At 44.0% G+C, this 21,469-nt stretch overlaps 1 protein-coding gene across 3 annotated transcripts in view; it reads right to left on the reverse strand.

Moving 5' to 3' along the window:
* IGF2R (insulin like growth factor 2 receptor) overlaps positions 1–21,469 on the reverse strand; it is a 315,579-nt gene that overhangs the window by 58,938 nt on the left and 235,172 nt on the right. For all 3 annotated transcript variants that reach the window (XM_029596695.1, XM_029596693.1, XM_029596696.1), the window contains exons 35-39: positions 18,228–18,440; positions 8,088–8,237; positions 7,078–7,239; positions 4,970–5,174; positions 4,052–4,198 (exon numbers count right to left, since the gene is read on the reverse strand). In XM_029596695.1, the coding sequence (XP_029452555.1) occupies positions 4,052–4,198; positions 4,970–5,174; positions 7,078–7,239; positions 8,088–8,237; positions 18,228–18,440 (877 nt within the window). The remainder of the gene's footprint in view (positions 1–4,051; positions 4,199–4,969; positions 5,175–7,077; positions 7,240–8,087; positions 8,238–18,227; positions 18,441–21,469) is intronic.

Here is a 21,469-nt window from a genome sequence, read left to right on the forward strand (position 1 = left end):
CCTCTACGTACGCTGCTCTGACAACTTCTTTAATCCAGCGGGCGATGGTGGGCCGCGAGGCCGCTTCACCTTGCTTCTTCCCGCTGTGCAGGACGAACAGATGGTCCGTCTTTCGTAGGTCTCGTATAAGTTCCAAATATTTGGGCAGCAATCTGCCAATGTTGAGATGGCGTAATAAACACCCTTCTTCAGATTTCTTCAAACCCGCCGTGGTAGGCAAGGATATGGTTTGATTAAGATGAAACTGTGAAACCACCTTAGGTAGAAAGGAGGGAACCATACGAAGATGGATAGCCTCCGGAGTGATTCTGAGAAAGGGATCATGGCAGGACAGTGCCTGTAGCTCTGAGATGTGGCGGGCTGAACATACAGCCAGCAAGAACACCATCTTCAAGGTTAGAGAACGGCGAGACAGGCCCCGAAGGGGTCTGAAGGTGGATCCCGCGAGGAAATCCAAAACAAGGTTGAGGTTCCACAAAGGCACAGGCCACTTCAGTGGCGGACGAATATGCTTGACTCCTTGCAGGAAGCGAGAAACATCTGGGTGCTTGGCGATGGTCTTGCCATCCCTCCTGGGACCATAGCAAGACAGCGCAGCCACCTGAACCTTGATGGAGCTGAGGGAGAGACCCTTCTGAAGTCCATCCTGTAGGAAATCCAACACAATAGGGATTGTGGTTGCATGTGGATTGGTGCCGTGAGTGTCGCACCATGCTTCAAATACTCTCCAGATCCGGATGTATCTCCTTACCAGCTTCGGCGCTTCCCGGCTGGAACTCAGGCGGTCTCCGGCTGCGGGGGGAGGGACCACCTCACCGCCGCAATTGAGGATATGCACCCGCTACCTCGTCCACGCCGGGACCGAGGGCCTCGTATTCCTCACCCGAACCTCGCCCGGGGGCTGTGTCACTGCCGCGCTTCGGCAGGACCGAGGACTTCCACCGCCGGGGGAGCACGGCAATCACCCCGGGAGCTCAACTGGGAGAGGAACCCTTGGGTATCTACCGCAGGAGCGCAGTGCTCTAAAGTTGAATAGACAGGAAAAACAAAGTAGAATCTAGAATGATAAGAAAAGAGAAAAATTAAAGTAGTCTTGGAAAGCACGCTCAACTAGCGTACAGGCACTCCAAACTGCTTTGGAGACGGAAATTACTGAATAGCTACGCTTCCTGTGGGGCTATATACCCCGTGCTGACGTCAGATCCGTCTCCAACTGCTAGCACGCGGATACTATCCCATTTGTTCTGAGTCCATCTGGCTACACACCAGGAAATGATTTGTTTAAGCGTCATTCAGGGGAATTTCCTGAATGTGTAACACCAGCAGGAAGGGTTGAGATTCAATGCCAAAGAATCAGTGAACAAAAAGATCAAAAAGAAACAAGTCCTTATTCTTCAACTGACTTTCAAAAGAAACTGTTGCAGGAAATAGATACTCAGTTCTTAACCTCATTCTCCTTTCCAAAGATCAATAATCATTTTGTAATTTATTGCTTTCTCATTAGTTAAGGTTTTGAACATATCTATTCCCCTCACTCAGTCGCTCCAGGAAGGAAAGGAAATAGTTAACCCAGAGATCAGCAATTATGAAATATTTTAAGTGCTCTAATCTCTAGATTTTACAATTACAGTTGTACGTAAAAGTTTAGGCACCTGTGGTCAAACTGTATGTATCAAACAATCGCTAAGAGAACAGAAGCTGACAAATTCTAAACAGTACATAGTTAAGCATGACATCTTTCTGGAAATGTTAATGCAAAATTACTGTTTGCTGATTTTAACAGATTGAAAATAATAAAATAATGACTATGGCATGTGCTAAAGTTTGGAAATCTTTTCAGTTGAGTCATTATTGCCTTGTTTTAAAAAGATGCTGAGCAAGCCCAAAAAGTTGATTAATTCTTTAGGTGTAGGCAATTCTACATGTGAACAAATAATCTGATCCTTCTAACCTATTAGGTTCTTATCGATCTGTCTACTTTCAACAACCATGGGCTCCTCTAAGCAGCAAATATCTGAGCATTTGAAAATGAAGATTTATTTATTTTAAGGCTTTTATATACCGATGTTCCTGTACTAGTACATATCACGTCGGTTGGGATAACTTTAATAAGATAACTCATTAAAGCCGTGGAAGGCTATACATAAAAAAATTCTCTAGATGCTTCCAGCTAGAAAGCTCAACTATCAGAAACTTTGTTAAAAAATGGAAGTTAGATGTAAATGTTAAGTCAAGGCAACATCTGGCAGACCAAGAAAAATCTGATAGAACTGCCTGAAAACTGGTCAGATCTTCCAAACAGAACTCACAGATCACTGTAAATGACCTGTTGAAAAGTTTAGATAACAAAGGAGCAATTGTCCACTGTACAGAGTTGCTTATACAATAATCATCTGCAAGGGAGAGTTGTCAGAAGGAAACTTTTCCTAGGGCCTGAAACAAAAGTCATCTAAAGTATGCAAAACAAAACCTTGAGATGCCCGAAACATTTTGGAATACAACTGTATTAAACTTTCCCTGAACAAAGACCAATGGTTTATGGATATTAAAGTCAACGCTTGAGTAGGGCTTACAAATACAAAAATCAATCAATGTATAACTAAAATGGGGAATTTACAGCATTCTCAAGTAAATCCTGTCAAGACATCAAATGTGACAGGGAGCATGTTTTCATAAAGTAAAGTAATGTCCGCAGAGATTTGGGGCATCATTTGTAAGGTTCCCTTTTTCAAATGGTGTATTTTACAGTGCTCTGAATAGGATGCAGCAAAACAACACACAGATTTAAAAAGCCAACAATGTTTAAATGTTACTTTAAAGGGACTGAATAAATCACTGTTTACACAGTATAGCTAGGAACCAGCACAAATATCTTAAACTTGCTAGTGTAATATAAACCACATCCCAAAAAGTGCTTAATGCAGTTCCAAAAGGAGTGCCGAGTTTAATATCCTTAGTATCCCCTAAATATTGCCGAGATATGCTGTTATTTTCAGGTTCTACACCCTATCTTAAACTTTCAAGACAAGTTACCATGCGGTACTCTGGCTTGCATTTCCCATCCACCACAGTCATCAGATTCAATTGCTATGAGGGAAATAATGCATTAGTGACCTGGGCATATGCTGAAGGATTGAGGTTTGCTAGTATGAGAGGGTATTTAATAGTTTACCTTTGGTGGAGACTTCCTTTCCGACTCTTGGTTTACATTAAGAAAACAAACTGTGTGTGTGATTGCAGAGGTGGGAGGAGTCAGAATTTAAGGACAGAGAGACATTCATACAAACAAGTGGGAGCTGGCGATAAATTGGGGAATTTTATTTTTATTTGGCTATCCACTTTGTAACTCTTTGTTTATTTTTAACTATTTGTGTATCGCTGCTCCAAAAGATCACAGCAGTTCACAGGGTTAAAAAAAAAACCAGACATAATGCTTTAGCACCGACGTGTGTACAATACATGTTTAAAGCAGAGATCATGGAGAAGATACTGGGATCCACGTCACTCAGGCAGATGTTATCTTATTTTATTTATTTAAAATCTTTTCTATAAAAAGTTTAAACACATTTTCTGGGTAAAAGATGTATGATTTATCTTTCTAAGTTGATTTACTGGGACCAATCAGATTTCCTAGATGGCAGGCGGCCGCTGACCGTGTGCGTAGAGATTTCGACTCAATTCAAAACTCTGAGCTTATCGATCTGTCTACTTTCAACAACCATGGGCTCCTCTAAGCAGCATTTCATCAGGTTAAGTGGGATTTTTTTCTTTAAAGTTTAAGGAAGACTTAATTTGGGATTATCAATCCTGACAGGCATTTCTATTGTTACCCTATTATACATTTAGAGTTACATATACGGCACAATTTGCATACGCTCAGAGCATTTATAGTTAAAAAAAGTGCTCTCTTGAAACTGAATGCCTGTGCCTACCATACAAATAAATTTTAAGTGATAGCATAGAAAACCCTCCTTTTATACACTGGGCTTTTCAACCGACATGCATCATTTCATCTATGATTTAACAAGAAAGTAAGAAAGCTGGCACTCACATTTCCCACAAACCCCCCAATTTCTATCTCCAGTATAGTTTCCAGTTGTGGCACACCAGGGTTGATTTCTTCCATCATTGGTACATTCATTGTAGGTTTTCCCATTGTACTGGAAGGGAAATACACAGAGCTGGCCATTTTCTGTAACTGTAAAATCAAGCAACATCCATAAGTAGAAGCACCAAAAAAATAGTTTTATATTCAATTTTTGCTCTTGATTTTTCATTTTTTCAAACACCAGAGTAGATTTTCCTGTAGTAGGCAAGACCACAGCAGCGACCCTGCCAGTCCAGAACTGAACCCTGGTTGCAGGATTCAAAGAAAGGATTCTATGATGGCAACGGTACCAAGGCATCTGAGCTTTCTGAGAAGTGGAACAGTCTGGCGATCAATGCAGTGATCCACAAGATTTCTGTTCTGTATTCCTGCTCTCCCAAAAGCTTATGTGCCCTTCAAGCTAAGTGGTAATAATGGACATCAGGAACAGATAATGGCAGCCAAAACAGCTTCGACCTTCCGCAGATGGAGTTACTGCTTGCCTCATCCAGCCTTTCAAGTACAGGATTGCTGTAGGAGGTTCACATGGATTGTAATATAAACAGACCCAAAAATATGAAACGGCAGATATCTGAAATTAGGTGGCTCTGTGGAGCACAGATGCCTCTCAACCTATCACCCTCCTGACCACCCCATTCAGAATAGCAAGCTTCTGTCATATAACTACTGAAAGTCACATTATCGCAATCACTAGTGACTCAAAAAGTTGTGCTATACTGAACTAGACCATTAGTTTTCAATCAGGAGTAGACCTCGCTGCTCCAGCAGATAATGCAGGATTACCAGCCTGAATGCCTTCCCTCCCCATTTAACCTCGTCGGCACTGTGGGAACAGCAAGAGATGACAAAAGAGGAGCTTACCTGGCGGGCAAGGGTCACCACCTCCGTACTGTAAAATTAACGCTTCGTCCTGATGCAGATAATCCATTTTCATTGCCTTGACGTTTCCGAAAGAAAAAGCGCTGCTGCCCGAGACCAGGCAGACAGCTCCATCCTTACATTTCCCTTGGGGAACATTGGAAGCTGCAGCACAGACTCCAACATGGTAAGTGGGAGGTCCAGAAACCTGTGACATTCAAGGCCGCATTACTTACGTAGGTTATTTTTCTGTTCTATTATGTAATTCTCCTGTTGATCACATGCAAACATGAGGGCATGGGTGCATAACACACTGAACAAAAAACACAACGAGACAGCACAGAGCATTTTCCCTTAATGGATAAGCAATAGAAATAAAAACAAGGCGAGCTCGAAGCTGGATTCATGTTAGAAACTATGGAAACAGGTCATACGGGTCAGATAACTCCCAGCAGCATGCAGCTTTCTTCCTGAATTTTAGGTGGTAAATTGCTTTACATTCCTGGAGTGAGGAGCAATCTAAATGGCCCGCTGCAATTAAGGGGTAGATTTTATAAATTTACGCGCGCGCGTACTTTTGTTCGCGCACCAGGTGCGAACAAAAGTACGCTGGATTTTATAAGATACATGCGTAGCCGCGCGTATATTATAAAATCCGGGGTCGGCGCGCGCAAGGGGGTGCACATTTGTGCAACTTGCGCGCGCTGAGCCCTGCACGCGCTGTCCGTTCCCTCCAAGGCCGCTCTGAAATCAGAGCGGCCTTGGAGGGAACTTTCCTTCCGCCTCCCCTCACCTTCCCCTCCCTTCCCCTACCTAACCCACCCCCCCCACCTGTGTTGGCAGATTTACGCCTGCCAGTGGCAGGCGTAAATCTGCCCGCGCCAGTGGGCTGCTGGCGCGCCATCACCTAACCCGGGGGCTGGTCCGGAGGCCTCGACCACACCCCTGGGCCGGCATCACGCCCCGACATGCCTCCCGCCCCGCAATCCGCGCCGCCCACCCGACACGCCCCCTTTGCAAAGCCCCGGGGCTTGCGCACACCGCCGAGCCTATGCAAAATAGGCTCGGCGCGCGCAGGGGCCTTTTAAGAGGGTTACGCGCATAACTTATGCGCGTAACCATTTTAAAATCCGGCCCTAAGAGCAGAATCCTCTGCAGGATACACGCACAGCTACCCAAAGTTGTAGTTTTGGATGCAAGGCCATTTTCTGCATTGGTTTGATCATGACAGAGTGTGTATCTAGGAAAGAGCCCACGTCATTCAGGTGCACCAAGCATACACCATTTCCCTACTGACTGCAGAGAGACGCTGACTTTCTGCTCCTCAGGCAATCCTGAAAAAGGTCCAATAACGTGTGGGGTTGACCACAATATGACATACACACCATTGTGGCTAAACCTAACCCCATGCTGTCTGTTTTCCTTCTCACCCCAGACATGGAGTTAGACTGGCAATTAAGCACAGATACTAAAATAGCAGTTCAGATGATCTGAAAATTATATGGCCCAGTAAGTGATTGATCCTGTAAACTGCATAGCATAACTCTGGTGGAAATTTGAAACAAACAAATGAAAGAAAAAAATTTTTTTTTTTTAAAAAACACCAGAAACACACAAACACCACCAATGGATTCTATTAAACCGGCTGAAAAATGCTGATTGTGTCGAGATAAGAAAACCTGCTCATCATCCGGGTCATTTGTTCCCAGGGAAAGGCTGCAAAGTTTGATCAGAGAAAAATCTCATGATAGAGCATGTGTGAAGTTTTCTGTTGCTGGGTAGAGCTAAAGATCAGCAAAGAAGTTGTAGGTGAGACCTTTTTATTGGACTAACAATACATTTGTGATTAACTTTTAAGAGTTAAGCTCCCTTCATCAGATGAATGCAAACTTTGAGGATGATGCTTGCCCAAAGAGAAAAGTAAATTGCTGGATGCATTTCAGTGCCGATGAAAGGATGGGGCAGGGCCGATGTGTTTACAGAGGCTTGAGAAAGAAAACATTCAAACACTGGACAGCCAGGGTTCATGCAACTCTCAGTCCTGGAAGAGGAAATGACCAAAGGTTGGCAAGCACGGAGCATCCTCGCAAGCCCTGCCATGTTAAGCTCACCTTGTAGGCAGCTCCAGAGAGAGAGGACAAATTGAATGTGTAATGTAACTGCTGGTCGGTCAGCGAGCAGCCTGATGTCGTCACCTCGTCCGGGCACACCACTGGCGTGTTCCATTCAAACACAAAACTGCACTCAGATTTCCTCAGCATCTTGGGCTTACCCTGCAGACAAATCAAAGGAAGCGGTGAAAAATCTCTCTCTATCGCTCCAGTCTCGAACCTTCCCCAACTAAGCAGAAGGGTTCATGTGCTGGGCCAGGTGCAGCCGGTGCAAACCATCCTGCCAGCCACCTAAGGGAGGGAGCGTGAGACAGTGAGAAGAAAGGACTAGGTCAGATGTTTCAAAGGAGTTACACTTGAAACTGTATCGTACTATCGAGCAATTTTCAAAAGCCGCCGACGCAAGTAAGTGCACTTACCAGGGTAAACACTACAGACAATTCAATGGCATATATTGTAGCAATTTTCAAAGGCTCTCTTGCATGGTAAAATATATTTACATGCTTAAACCCCAGTTTTACATGTATAAATGCTTTCGAAAATCAGGCCGTTTGGATTTACTGGGTGTACAGAAATAATCCAAAACTTTAAAAAAAAAAAAAAAAAAGACAGATTTCTCTCAGGATGCAAGTCCTCATTCAATCAATCAGGTCATGCACCAACAAGGCAGGGACAAACAGATCTGTTCTAAAGACAGTTTACAGCAGGAAATATGACTGCTGGAACAAGTCTATCGCAAAACCCGCTTTGGCAGATACAGACAAGTAGATAGTCAAGAGGGAAGCATTCTTGTCATTTTAAAATATGGAGAAGAAACGCAACACAACATTTCATTATCTCACTTTGCATTCTTTTTCTTCCAGATTTTTCATTTTTGGAATGATACACAACTTTAATGAGATGCACCCCACAGTAAATTAAAGTCTTGCCACAAACAGAATATCAAATGTTAAGTTGTACTCTGTACATGTTCTGGCATTAAGTGAATACTTTGGGAGACTATTTCTTACCAGATCTGTGCCCTTATTACAATGGAAAACAATAAGGGAGCTGTAATTAAGGTTCTTGTCTGTCGGACAAGGTGTTGTGCTGTCAAACGTGATGTACACTTCCTGGATAGAAGGATTGATCTGTGGAGGCTGGGACACATGTCCAATATCCTAAAGAGAGCACAACAGAAAGCTCTAAATCTATGAAGATGGAAACAGAAACATCGGTTCATACAGATATTCTTAACCCCCAAATTATTTAAAAAGAAATGTATTCCAAAAACTAAGAATGGCTTGAATGAGAGAATCACCAGCTCACTATTCCAACTGTGCCTAAATTATCTGAGAAGGTGGTTTTCTAGGAGCCGTCTAATTTTGGGGGCAAAAACACACTTGCCTTCCCATCCAAGCTAGTCTGGATTTTGGAAGGGCCATAGCACAGATATGTCACATATTGCTAAGGTAAATTAAATTTGGATGAAAGCCAATGGGGGAAAGGAGGCTTTCATAATTTTATTAGACATAAATGCAGTATTTGACGCCATAAACTATGCACTACCATTACAGCAGTTGTACAACCTGGGCCTACTGTTGCACTAGAATGGCCAACAGGCAAAAGGTTCTTCCCCTCTATCGTAATAAAGGAAAATACCACACAGTCCCGATACTATAGAGAGGAACTTGGAGGAAATGTCTGTCATGTATTCCTGGTTCTCGGAAGTTTTCATTACAACACAGATATCTCAGCATATTAAGGAGGTGTGGCTATCAGTAAAGGCTTTCAAGATTATCTGCCCAGTGAATTTGTGGGATTGTCTTGACTTTGGTTTAATAACCTATAATTTCAACCAGATTATACGATCATGGATTTGTGTTTAAGATTCCCTCAGCATTCTTTCTGGTTGAAAATAGTGAAGGCTGAAATGCAAGATGTTTTGCTGCTTGCACTGAGCCCTGGATTTTTGAACTGTGGAAATAAATGTTATTTTCTACAGACAGGGCTTTACTTGGTGCAAAACAATCTGTGTTCGCACTCTGGAATTTTAAATCATTTATAATATTAAAGCTTTTTCAATTTTTTTTTTTGTGAACATATTTTTCTTTGATGCATCTAAAACAGGGGCCAATTATTCTACCATGACGGCACAGATGAATGTAATCTGTTTGTACATTTACATGATAGCCCTTCATCTTTAAATTATTTACCACTCATGGCTGTAGTTTACTGTAAGTGTAATCTGGTTCCCCTCCTTTGTTTGAGGGGGAAATAATGGCTTGAAGGAGGTGGTGTCAGCGAAGAGTACATTCAATGGATGCTGCCCTACTCATCAACTGAAGAGGTATTCTTATTACTGAGCATTGTCCGAGGTGTGTTCTAGTATGACAAGATCTGGTGACACAAACCACGTCTCAATCACAGTATTTTCAAAACTATACTATAGGAGAGTCCTACCAGCAGAGCATACAGAGTTGGCTAATACATTTAGGATAACATGACAGACTTGTGTCTTTTCTGTCAGAGAACTATGTTCTGTATTACATTTCCAATGGAATAATCAAAATAACCTGTCTGTAAACTAGCACTCAATAAAACTTGAGTGTGTGAGGGAATGAATTTTCTTTCATAAGCAAAGGGAAAGCAGAGTTGCTTACTTGTAGCAGGTGTTCTCTGAAGACAGCAGGATGACAGTCCTCACACATGGGTGATACCATCTGATGGAGCCTGACACTGAAAACTAATGTCAAAGTTTCTAGAACTTTGACAGAGTCTCTCTGGGCATGCTCAAGCATCCACACAGGGGTCACCTCAATCTTATAACATAGAACTCTAGTTGATATAATAAAAGAAGAAAACCCACAAGGTGAAACCCAACTCTGCAGGGTGGCAGGCAGGTTTTATGAAGACTGCCATCCTGCTGTCCTCTGAGAACACCTGCTAGAGGTAAGCGACTCTGCTTTCTCCAAAGACAAGCAGGATGGCAGTCCTCACACATGGGTGAATCCCTAGCTACAGGCAGCCCCCCAACATAAAAGGGGACCAACAAATAGGTGCCAACGGGAACAACATCGTGTCTTAGGTAATAGAAGGGGGGGGGGGCAGTCTGAACAGAAAGAATGGGCCCTAGGTGGGAACAGAGTTGGGTTCTAAACCTAAAACAAGTTCCGAAGGATAGACTGGCCAAACTTGCTGTCGCATCGGCCATCTCTATACAAACAGTAATGAGTGGGTGGAACTCCATGTCGCAGCTCTGCAGATCTCCTCCATGGGGACTGATCGTAAGTAGGACACTGACGCTGCCATGACTCAAGATGAATGAGCCTTGACATGGCTCCCAAGATGAAATCCCACTTGGGCATAAAAGGAGACACAGTCTGCTAGCCAACTGGAAAGCATATCCTTGGCCATGGCGATCCCCAGCCTGTTCTGATCACAAGAAACAAAAAGTTGGGTGGACTTCCTATGGGCTTCTGTTCACTCCAGACAGAAGGCTAAGCCTCTTTTGCAGTCCAAATTGTGCAGTGCTCATTCACCTTGGTGCGAATGGGACCTGAGAAAAAAATGTTGGCAGGACTATGGATTGTTTAAGAAGGAAGTCCAACACCACTTTAGGCAGGAACTAAGGGCACATGTGCAAGACCATCCCTATCATTTAAAAACTTAGTGTAAGGTGGATAAGTCACTAAGGCCTGAAGCTCACTGACCCTGCATGCTAAAGTGACTGCCAGCAAAACTATGACCTTCTAGGTTAGGTACTTCAGGTCACAAGAGCATAGTGGCTCAAAGGGAGTTTTCATCAGCTGAGTTAACACCACATTGAGGTCCCAAGACACAGTGGGAGGCCTTAGGGGAGATTTTTAATGAAACAGATTTCACATGAACCATACAACTATAGGCTGTACAGAAATGGGCTTACTCTCTACACACAGTGGTTATATGTGCCATTTGCACTCAGGAGAACCCTAAAAGAGTTGGTCTTCAGACCAGCTTCCAAAATGTGCAGAACATAGCTGAATAGTTTTTGTGGAGAGCAGATAAAAGGATCTAAGGCTTTTTGCTCATACCATACAGAAAACTCCTCCATTTGAGTGCATAAGACTTTCTAGAAGAAGGCTTCTTGGAAGCTACAAGGACCTCAGATACATCTTGAAAGAATCAACCTCTCAATATCGACGCTATGAGCACCAGGGTCTGGAGGTTGGGATGCCTCAACCTACCCCGATCCTGTGTGATAAGATCTGAGGAATACCCCAGCCTGATCAGTTTCTGAATGGACATCTCCAGCAGGAGTGGAAACCAGACCTGTCTCAGTCAGTAAGGGATATGAGAACCATAGTCCTTTTGTCCTCACAAAGCTTCAACAAAGCCTTCACCACCAATGGAGATGGAGGATAGGCATATAGCATACCCCAAAACGGCAGACCAGCCTCAGATGCTAAGGCATCTGAGGCTGGTCTGCCGTTTGTCCTGTATAGGGAGCAGAACTAAGGAACCTAAGATGTCGTGAAGAGATCCACCTCTGGGCTTCCCCACAGCTGAAAATCCAATTTGCCAACCCTTGGTCTAGACACCACTTGTGGAATCATAAAAAGCAACTCAGTCTTGTCTGCAATCACATTCTCCTTTCTGGACAGATACATGGCCCTGAGCACCATCCACTGAGAGATGGCCCATGACCATATTTGGACCGCTTCCTAACACAGGAGGTACAATACTATACCTCCCTGCTTGAAGACATACCACATTGCCATATAGTTGTCTGTCTGTATCAGTAGAGGTTTGTCTGTCTGGATCAGTAGAAGTTTGTTGAACAGTCACTCTCTGAATGCTCACAGAGCATGCCTGATCACCTGAAGCTCCAGGAAATTGATTTGACACAGTTGTTCCTGGGCAGAGTATAGACCCTGAGTGCATGTCCACTGACATGAGCCTCCCAGCTCAGTTTGGATGCATCCATAAGAACATAAGAAACTGCCATGTTAGGTCAGACCAAGGGTCCATCAAGCCCAGCATCCTGTTTCCAACAGAGGCCAAACCAGGCCATAAGAACCTGGCAATTACCCAAACACTAAGAAGATCCCATGCCACTGATGCAATTAATAGCAGTGGTTATTCCCTAAGTAAATTTCATTAATAGCTGTTAATGGACTTCTCCAAGAACTTCTCCAAACCTTTTTTGAACCAAGCTACACTAACCACATCCTCTGGCAACAAATTCCAGAGCTTTATTGTGCGTTGAGTGAAAAAGAATTTTCTCCGATTAGTCTTAAATGTGCTACTCACTAACTTCTATAATTCGAAAGTGTAAATAACTGATTCACATCTACTCGTTCAAGACCTCTCATGACCTTAAAGACCTCTATCATATCCCTCCTCAGCCGTCTCTTCTCCAAGCTGAACAGCCCTAACCTCTTCAGCCTTTCCTCACAGGGGAGCTGTTCCATCCCGTTTATCATTTTGGTTGCCCTTCTCTGTACCTTCTCCATCGCAACTATATCTTTTTTGAGATGCGGCGACCAGAATTGTACAAGGTATTCCAGGTGCGGTCTCACCATGGAGCGATATAGAGGCATTATGAAATTTTCCGGTTTGTTAACCATTCCCTTCCTAATAATTCCTCACATTGTTTGCTTTTTTGACTGCTGCAGCACACTGAGCCGACGATTTTGAAGTATTATCCACTATGATGCCTAGATCTTTTTCCTGGGTGGTAGCTCCTAATATGGAACCTAACATCGTGTAACTATAGCAAGGGTTATTTTTCGCTATATGCAACACCTTGCACTTGTCCACATTAAATTTCATCTGCCATTTGGATGCCCAATCTTGCAAGGTCTTCCTGTAATGTATCACAATCCGTTTGTGATTTAACTACTCTGAATAATTTTGTATCATCCGCAAATTTGATTACATCACTCATCGTATTCCTTTCCAGATCATATATATATATATTGAAAAGCACCGGTCCAAGTACAGATCCATGAGGCACTCCACTGTTTACCCTTTTCCACAGAGAAAATTGACCATTTAATCCTACTCTCTGTTTCTTGTCTTTTAACCAGTTTGTAATCTACGAAAGGACATCGCCTCCTATCCCATGACTTTTTAGTTTTCTTAGAAGCCTCTCATGAGGGATTTTGTCAAACGCCTTCTGAAAATCCAAATACACTACATCTACTGGTTCACCTTTATCCACATGTTTATTAACCCCTTCAAAAAAAAATGAAGTAGATTTGTTAGGCAAGACTTCCCTTGGGTAAATCCATGTTGACTGTGTTCCATTAAATCATGTCTTTCTATATGCTCTACAATTTTGATCTTAAGAATAGTTTCCATTATTTTTCCCAGCACTGAAGTCAGGCTCACTGGTCTATAGTTACCCGGATCGCCCCTGGAGCCTTTTTTAAATATTGGGATTACATTGGCCATCCTCCAGTCTTCAGGTACAATGGATGATTTTAATGATAGGTTACAAATTTTAACTAATAGATCAGAAATTCCATTTTTTAATTCCTTCAGTACCCTAGGATGCATACCAACCAGTCCAGGTGATTTGCTACTCTTTAGTTTGTCAATCTGGCCTACTACATCTTCCAGGTTCACAGTGATTTTGTTCAGTTCGTCTGACTCTTCACCCCTGAAAACCATCTCTGGAACTGATATCTCCCCAACATCCTCATTAGTAAACAAGGAAGCAAAGAAGTCATTTAGTCTGTCTGCAATGGCCTCATCTTCCCTAAGAGCCCCTTTAACCCCTTGGTCATCTAATGGTCCAACCGACTCCCTCACAGGTTTCTTGCTTCGGATATATTTAAAAATGTTTTTATGATGAGTTTTTGCCTCTATGGCCAACTTCATTTCAAATTCTCTCTTCGCCTGTCTTATGTTTTACACTTAACTTGACAATGCTTATGTTTTATCCTATTTTTTTCAGATGGATCCTTCTTCCAATTTTTGAAGTATTTTTTTTGGCTAAAATAGCCTCTTTCACCTCACCTTTTAACCATGACGGTAATCATTTTGCCTTCCTTCCATACATATGGAATATGGAATACATATGGACTGCGCCTCTAGGATTGTATTTTTAAACAATGTCCATGCCTGTTGAACACTTTTAACCTTTGCAGCTGCATCTTTCAGTTTTTTTCTAACTATTTTCCTCATTTTATCAAAGTTTCCCTTTTGAAAGTTTAGTGTTAGAGCTGCAGATTTACTTTTGTCCCCCTTCCAGTTATTAGTTTAAATTTGATCATGTTATGATCACTGTTGCCAAGTGGCCCCACCACCGTTACCTCTCTCACCAAATCCTGCATTCCACTAAGAATTAAATCTAAAATAGCTCCCTCTCTTGTTGGTTCCTGAACCAATTGCTCCATGAAGCAGTCATTTATTACATCCAGGAACTTTATGTCTCTAGGAAGTCCTGATGTTACATTTACCCAGTCAATATTAGGGTAATTGAAATCTCCCATTATTATTGCACTGCCAAATTGGTTAGCTTCCCTGATTTCTCTTAGCATTTCATCATCTGTCTGGGAGTAACATGTACTGATGTAGCATGTGGCCTAACGGTCTCAACACATGCCATGGTGAAACCTGCTGGATCGCTTGAATCTCTGCTGCAATGGCCATCAGATTGATGGCCCGTTGCTGAGGCAGGAAGGCCTTGGCTTGATCAGTGTCTAGCAAGGCTCCAATGACGTCCAATTTTGGTGAAGGGCTAAGATGGGGCTTGGGGTAGTTAATGATGAACCCTAGTGACTTAAGCACCTGGATGGTCGAGTGCATGAACTCCATAGCCCCTGCTTGAAAGGTGCTTTTGACCAGCCAATCGTCCAAAGAGGGGAAAACATGGACGCCCAACCTACGAAGGTGCGCCGCCACAGTGGCTAAGCATTTTGTGAAGACACATGGGGCTGACATCAGCCCAAATGGCAGAATGCGGTACAGGAAGTGCAGTTTTCCCACCATAAATCTGAGGTACTTCCACTGACCGGGGAAGATCTCGATGTGAGTGTACACGTCCTTGAGATTAAAGGAGCATAGCCAGTCCCCTTTTTGCAAGAAGGGGATTAAAGTGCCTAGGGAAACCATTTTGAACTTTTCTTTTTTCAGAAACTTGCTCAAGGCCCTCAGGTCTAGGATGGGACAAAGTCCCCCTGTTTTCTTTGGAAACAGGAAGTAATGGGAGTAAAATCCCTGCACTCTCTGCCCTAGTGGAACAGGCTCTATTGGCCTGGCTGTTAACAGGGAGAAGAGCTCCACGAGAGTTATCACCTGATGCATTACCGGTCCCCAAAAGGGGCTCAGTGGACAATTTGGCAGGGCATTCAATAGATTTAATCTGTATCCTCTGCGGAAGATGGCCAGAATCCAATGGTTCAAGGTTACACTGGGATACCAGCTCGCATAGAACTGCAGCCTATCCCTGCTGGAGAGTCCATTGTCCCGGGTATGCAAACTTGGCTATGCTCCCTGCAATCCAGTCAAAACCCCATCCCCAAAGTTGACTGAGGTAGTACCTGGGGCTCTCTGTTGCCTGGGATGGCTACAAGGGGCTTGCTGCTGCTGACAGGGTCGAAGAAGCAGAGGACAGTATTTCCTCAGATGGAATAAAGACTTCCTGTGGCCAGACCTCGAGGACCTCCTAACAGAGGAGGATGGGTCCTGGGTGCCAGCAGAGACCTGCTGGAAGGTCGCATGGTGGTCCTTCATTTGAGCCACTGTGCCCTTCACTTTATCTTTGAAGAGTTTCTCTCCAGTGCATAGCATGTCAGCAAGTTGTTTCTACACTTCCTGATGGAGATCTGAAGCCTGCAGCCATGTGAGTCTTTGGGCACCGATACATGCGGCAGAGACTCTCAATACCATTTCAACAACATTGAAGGTTGACCTGACCCCATGTTTCTGCACTCCAGGCCCTTAATTCACCAGCAACTGGAGGGTGTCCTGTTGCTGTTGAGGCAGCTGCTCAGCCGCCACCTGCACTTGCTTCAGGATCTCCCACATATACTGGCCCTGGAGCATCGCACCCTGATACACCATTCTCCTGAGAGCATACATGGCTCTCCGATTCTTCTCTGGGGGTGCTGAGGAATGGGCCCGAGTGTGTTTGATCTACTTGAGAGCGGATTCGACCACTACCGATTGGTGTGGCAGCTGGAGCTTATGGACTCCAAGAGCCTTCTGGATGAGATAAATCATGTCTGCCTTCCTAATGAGAGAAGGTGTTCCGACATCTTCAACAGTAATGCCACAAGGACTTTGTGTAACGGGATTACCACAATCTTCTTGGGCGGCTCCATGTACTGAAGGATATCCAACACCTTGTGCCAAGTGTCCTCTTCAGTCTGCAACTGAAAAGGGATAGCCTCCGCCATCGCCCTGAGAAACCCTGCGAAAGAAAGGTCTTCCAAAGGAGACTTTCTTCTGTTGGCGGAAGGAGATGATTCTGAGGGGAGACCATCTGATGCATCCTCAGAAACAATGCATGAGTTGTTTGCCCAGGGGTCATAAGGGCTTTTGTCTTTACTGTCATATGCAAGGGACAGGGACTTGGGCACTCAGCTCTGTATGGGAACACACTTAGCTGACCATGGTGGATTGGGCCCCAGTGCGGACTCTTATTGGGGAAGCTTCCTCCTCCGAGGAACTGTGGACAGACACCGGACTGGCTAGGGGCATCACAAATACCCCAGTTGGCATCAATACCACCCTGGGTACGAACACAGGCTGTGTTAGTAAGACGCCGATGGACGTGCAGGGATTCCAAAAGTGGCTCAAAAAGGGACATTGCCAGCCTTGGTGCCCTCCGTGCCCTGATGCAGAGGACTTGCACCGCCTTCTCCACAGCCATCTGCACATGCCTCTCTAACTCCTCCTCAAAGATTGCCCATGAGACCTAATGGGACCCAGGAGGTGTGACCAGATGCTCTTCAGAATCGAGAGGAAGATTGGTGGTGGGCATTGGAACTGGTGGAGACCGCGGCAAACCCCGATTTCGATGGAGAACTGGCACTCCTCCCTATGGGGATGCTTTAGGGGCATCACAGCAGATGCTGGTGCATCCCCTTGCCTGGCAGCATGCATCGACGGGGACAGATACCAATGTTTCTTCAGCTTCCCTTGATGCTATGATTGAGCCAAAGACTATGAACCCACCATCTTCGACCTGGGGGATGCAGAAGATGGCCTGACTCCAGAGTCCCTGGCAGCCATCGGCATCGACAGAACCATGATCCCATTGATGTCAATGGCTTGGTGTCCATGGCTGTGGCTCAGAGGTTCTTTGATGCCAATGCCGCCGATGTCAATGTTGATGGACTAATCTAGCCGGCCTGAAGAGTTGCTCTATCTTGCCCAGTCAGACCTTATGTCCTTAGAGGTCATCTGGACACACCTGCTGCAACTCCCAAGCAGAGGACACATCTATCATTGGGGTCTGTGATAGACATGGTCCTTATGCACAGAGCATACCGCTTGAAACTGGATACTGACGTCAAGAAACAAAAGGGACACAATATCAAAATCGATGGTGTGGCATGGCGTTTAATGGCTGGCTGGCACAGAGAGTGCTGCCACCCCAGAGATCCACTGCGAAAGAAAACTTACCCAAAAACTTTGATAAACCTGTCCAAAGAAGATAAGTAGAGAAACAAGATGAGGACCCCACATTGACCACGCAATGCTGCAAAAAATACATGAAAGAGAGAAAAGCCGCGATTTGAAAAGGTTTGTAGAGAGGCTCTGCTACTTGCCGTAATACACGAGGCTCTAGGCATGTGTGAGCATGCCTAGAGAGTCTCATTAAAGTTCTAGAAACTTTGACATACGTTTTCCGTGCCGGGCTCCACTTGATCATGTCTCCCATGTGTGAGAACTACCATCATACTTGTCCTTGGAGAATTAAGTATGTCACCAAAGCTTTGAAAATTCTTTCCAATTGATAACTAAAATACATTACTACACCACTGAATAAGTAAGGTTTTTGCATTATAAAATGTCAAAATGCTGATTTGCAGAAAGTATCACCAATGGGTAAAATATGCATGAGCTACAGAAACAGATTTATTATAATTGTACAACTTCTCCATTCCCTGACAGCAATATCCCAGGATCCATGACTGTTGAACGTGTGAGCTCACCGACAGTGTTCTACTTACAACAGGAGGGCCGTTATCTGGAATCATACACACAGCTGCCCGAGGTGGACATGGAACATCAGGTATGGGATTCAAAGGCTGGCAGATATTGATATAGAAATCTAGTGTGTCATCATCATCCACGTCATCGTCATCTGCTTCATAATAACCGGTGCGCTGGATCAGAGGGTTGAGGTCAATAACCGAGCTGCCATTCTGCACGGAGCACTTTACCTGATGTTAAAGACAGGCTGGTATGAGGTGATGGTAGAGGTTAATTACAAAAAAAAAAGTTAATCCCCTCAACAAGCTCCCACTTTTTTTTAACCACATCTCTATTACCTACAAAAAAAAAAAATAAAAAAAATACAATGCTCGTTCCTTCCCCTCCACACAAAGAGCTAAACTCTATACAGCATAAGGTGCAGGGGGATTAAATCTTATGGGAGTTGTGGTTTATTCTTCCCAGAGAGAATAGCATCATTCCCATTCAGTACTGAGACTGCTAACCAGGAATAAGTATCAGGAGTGCTGGAAATGGATCTTGGAAAAAGGGAGGAAAGATCTAACATGAAAAGTAAACAGTGGGATCAATTCACTCTTTCTGGCCTCAAATTGGAAGCTATTGTAAATTTGGGCAGGTCAGGAAATAAAAATAAAATTCATTATTCAAAGCTGGAGCTGAGGCCGTGCAGGAAAGGGAATAATGGTGAAATGGAAGACAATGAGCACAAGAGGCAACTTTTGTAGTCCACCTAGCTTCAAGCAGCAGATTACATTAGCTAAATCGTTACCATATGCATGAGCCCAATTATCCCTTTTCAGGCATGCAAACTTATCTGTCCCCTTTATAAAAAGATGGGGAAACCACACCAAGGACGCTCAGGGAGCGACATCAGTGTAAACCAGGGGTGGTCAGCTCTGGTCCTCAAGAGTCACAAACAGGTCTGGGTTTTCAGGATATCCACTATGAATATGCATGAGATATATTTGCATACAATGGGGGAAGTGCATGCAAATCTATCTCATGCATATTCCTTATGGATATCCTAAAAACCAGAACTGTATTTGGCTCTTGAGGACTGGAGTTGGCCAGCCCTGGTATAAACTAAAGGTAAAAAGACAAAAATGCATGTCCACACCTCAATATCTAAACTGCCTCATTTGTAGACTAAAACATTTATTCCATAAGAAATGGGGAAAACCCCAGTAAATATAAACCAACACACAGAAAAAAATGTTTGTTGGAGGAAACAAAAATGCAAATGCCTTAGCAAATGGCAGTGCATGAGGAACTTCTGACATGCAAGCCCAGCATGTGTCCAAATGTAAAATATTATTAACATAATTTCAAATTTTTCACACTCACACTCATTCATTTGAAATTTGAAATTATGTTAATAAAATTGCACTCTTTTCTCTTATTGTGTGTGGTGTGAGACCGTATAGAGAAAATAGTTCGACTTACCCAGTGTATGTACCTTCAAATGTAAAATATAACATTTTATTTGCTGTATATTCTGTGAATGTAAATCTGTAACCTGCCAGGAACAAGTTATTGGGGGAGGCAGGATATAAGCATTATAAATTAAATAAATAGATAATCCTCCACCCCGTGCACTGTCATGGCCCTTCAAACTCAAACCTCTTCCTTGCAGGCCAGAAAGGATAGAAACAATAGCCACTGTAGCCTAGCCTATTCCATCACCTACCACACATCCTCGGTTGTCTTGCCATAATAGAGAGGGCTCTGTTTTATATATTCCACACCTGCAAGAAGCCTGTCGCTTTCTACAACCATTACACACACTAGGCCTGCACACTGGCTGCGAGGTTAGGATTCCCTAACAGGGCTGCATGTTAGTTGTAAGGGAGATAATTATGCCATCTTCACAAAAACTGACCCATCTAGCAGCCACAAAGGGACTATTTCCACTGATTCTTTTTACCTCTCCTCTAAAAGTCTGCTGTTTTAGCTTCATCAAAGAGCACAGAACGCTTGCAAGCTGTGTCTAAGCAGCGCAAACAAACATGAGCCCTTTAAACACTGTTTTAATGCACAGATTGCAATTATTTTTTTAACTCCTGATACAGCAAGCTAAGGAAATGCTTCTGGAGTTAAAAAGTGCATAGAGTGAGTTAAAATGTCCTTTCAGGTGGGGAGGGGGAACCTGGGAGGAAAGGGACTGCTTATCGGCTGGATAGGGCTCGAGGAGCAATCCAAAAGGTGCTGCCCAAGCAGGACCTCCCTGGGCTTGCATTTATTTATTTTAACAGGCTGCAGCAATCTTCAGCATCACAAGCCTAATTCGGACTTAAAAAAACCTTCTGGGAAGCTTCATCATTTATGTAGAAGAGAAGAGAGGTTTCTGCACGGTGTTCCCGCCATCATTCCACTAGCACAGAGGGTGGGAGAGAGGATCTCTAACATGCCCTGAAATAACTTGGGAGAGAACTGCAGCTGCGTGGGCTCTGTCCCACCTGAGGAAAAATATTTAGCTCCCACAGAACTTTCCTGTTCGGCTATCGGAGGGAGAAGAGTCATGCTTGACAATTTTCTTTTTTTTGTTACAAAACAGTGGTAAAATAGCTGCTGATCCAACCAAAATGGGAGCGCAGTCCGGGCTCTGTTTCTTGTGCACTGCAGGGCCAGGGCTCAATCTGTGGAATTCATCCAGATCGTACCCACTTGCCTAGAAACAAGTAGAGGGAGGGAGAAGGGGTAGTGATGGCTTCAGACCCCCTGACCGAGTCCAAACCAGAAAGCACCTTAGGAGTCCAGCAAAGAGCCTGCACTGCAAGCTGCTGCTTTTTTTTTTTAAACTTTATTGCCTCACCATTGCTTTCCAAGAATACAGTGAGTGTGCGCTCTTTGTAGCTTTTGCTGATGCACCCTCCTAGGAAACAAAGTGATTGGGGACCAGTCATCGCTCGATCCATGTGGGAACTCAAGACTCCAAACTGAGTCAGTTCCCGAGGGAGAGAGGAGAATTAGGTCCAACAGGAACATTCCCCGGAGCAGCCCCAAGACTCTGCCTACCAAGAACCTGAGCCGTTAGCTTTCCCAGGACCAGCCTGCTCCTAAGCTATTGCACCAGTCCACTGGTCTGCATCATCTGCTGGAAAAAGAGAAACTCTGAAGAGCTGAAAGGCAGCACCAGACCCCTTGTGGGTGCATGAGGTCAGCTAGGAACATTTTTTCCCTTCTTTCCCCATCTGCTGGCAGGGGGACACAACCTATTTGTCTGGTCTGTTCTGGCATG

This window comes from Rhinatrema bivittatum, chromosome 3 (genome assembly GCF_901001135.1).
Source record: "Rhinatrema bivittatum chromosome 3, aRhiBiv1.1, whole genome shotgun sequence".
NCBI classification, from domain to species: Eukaryota; Metazoa; Chordata; class Amphibia; order Gymnophiona; family Rhinatrematidae; genus Rhinatrema; species Rhinatrema bivittatum.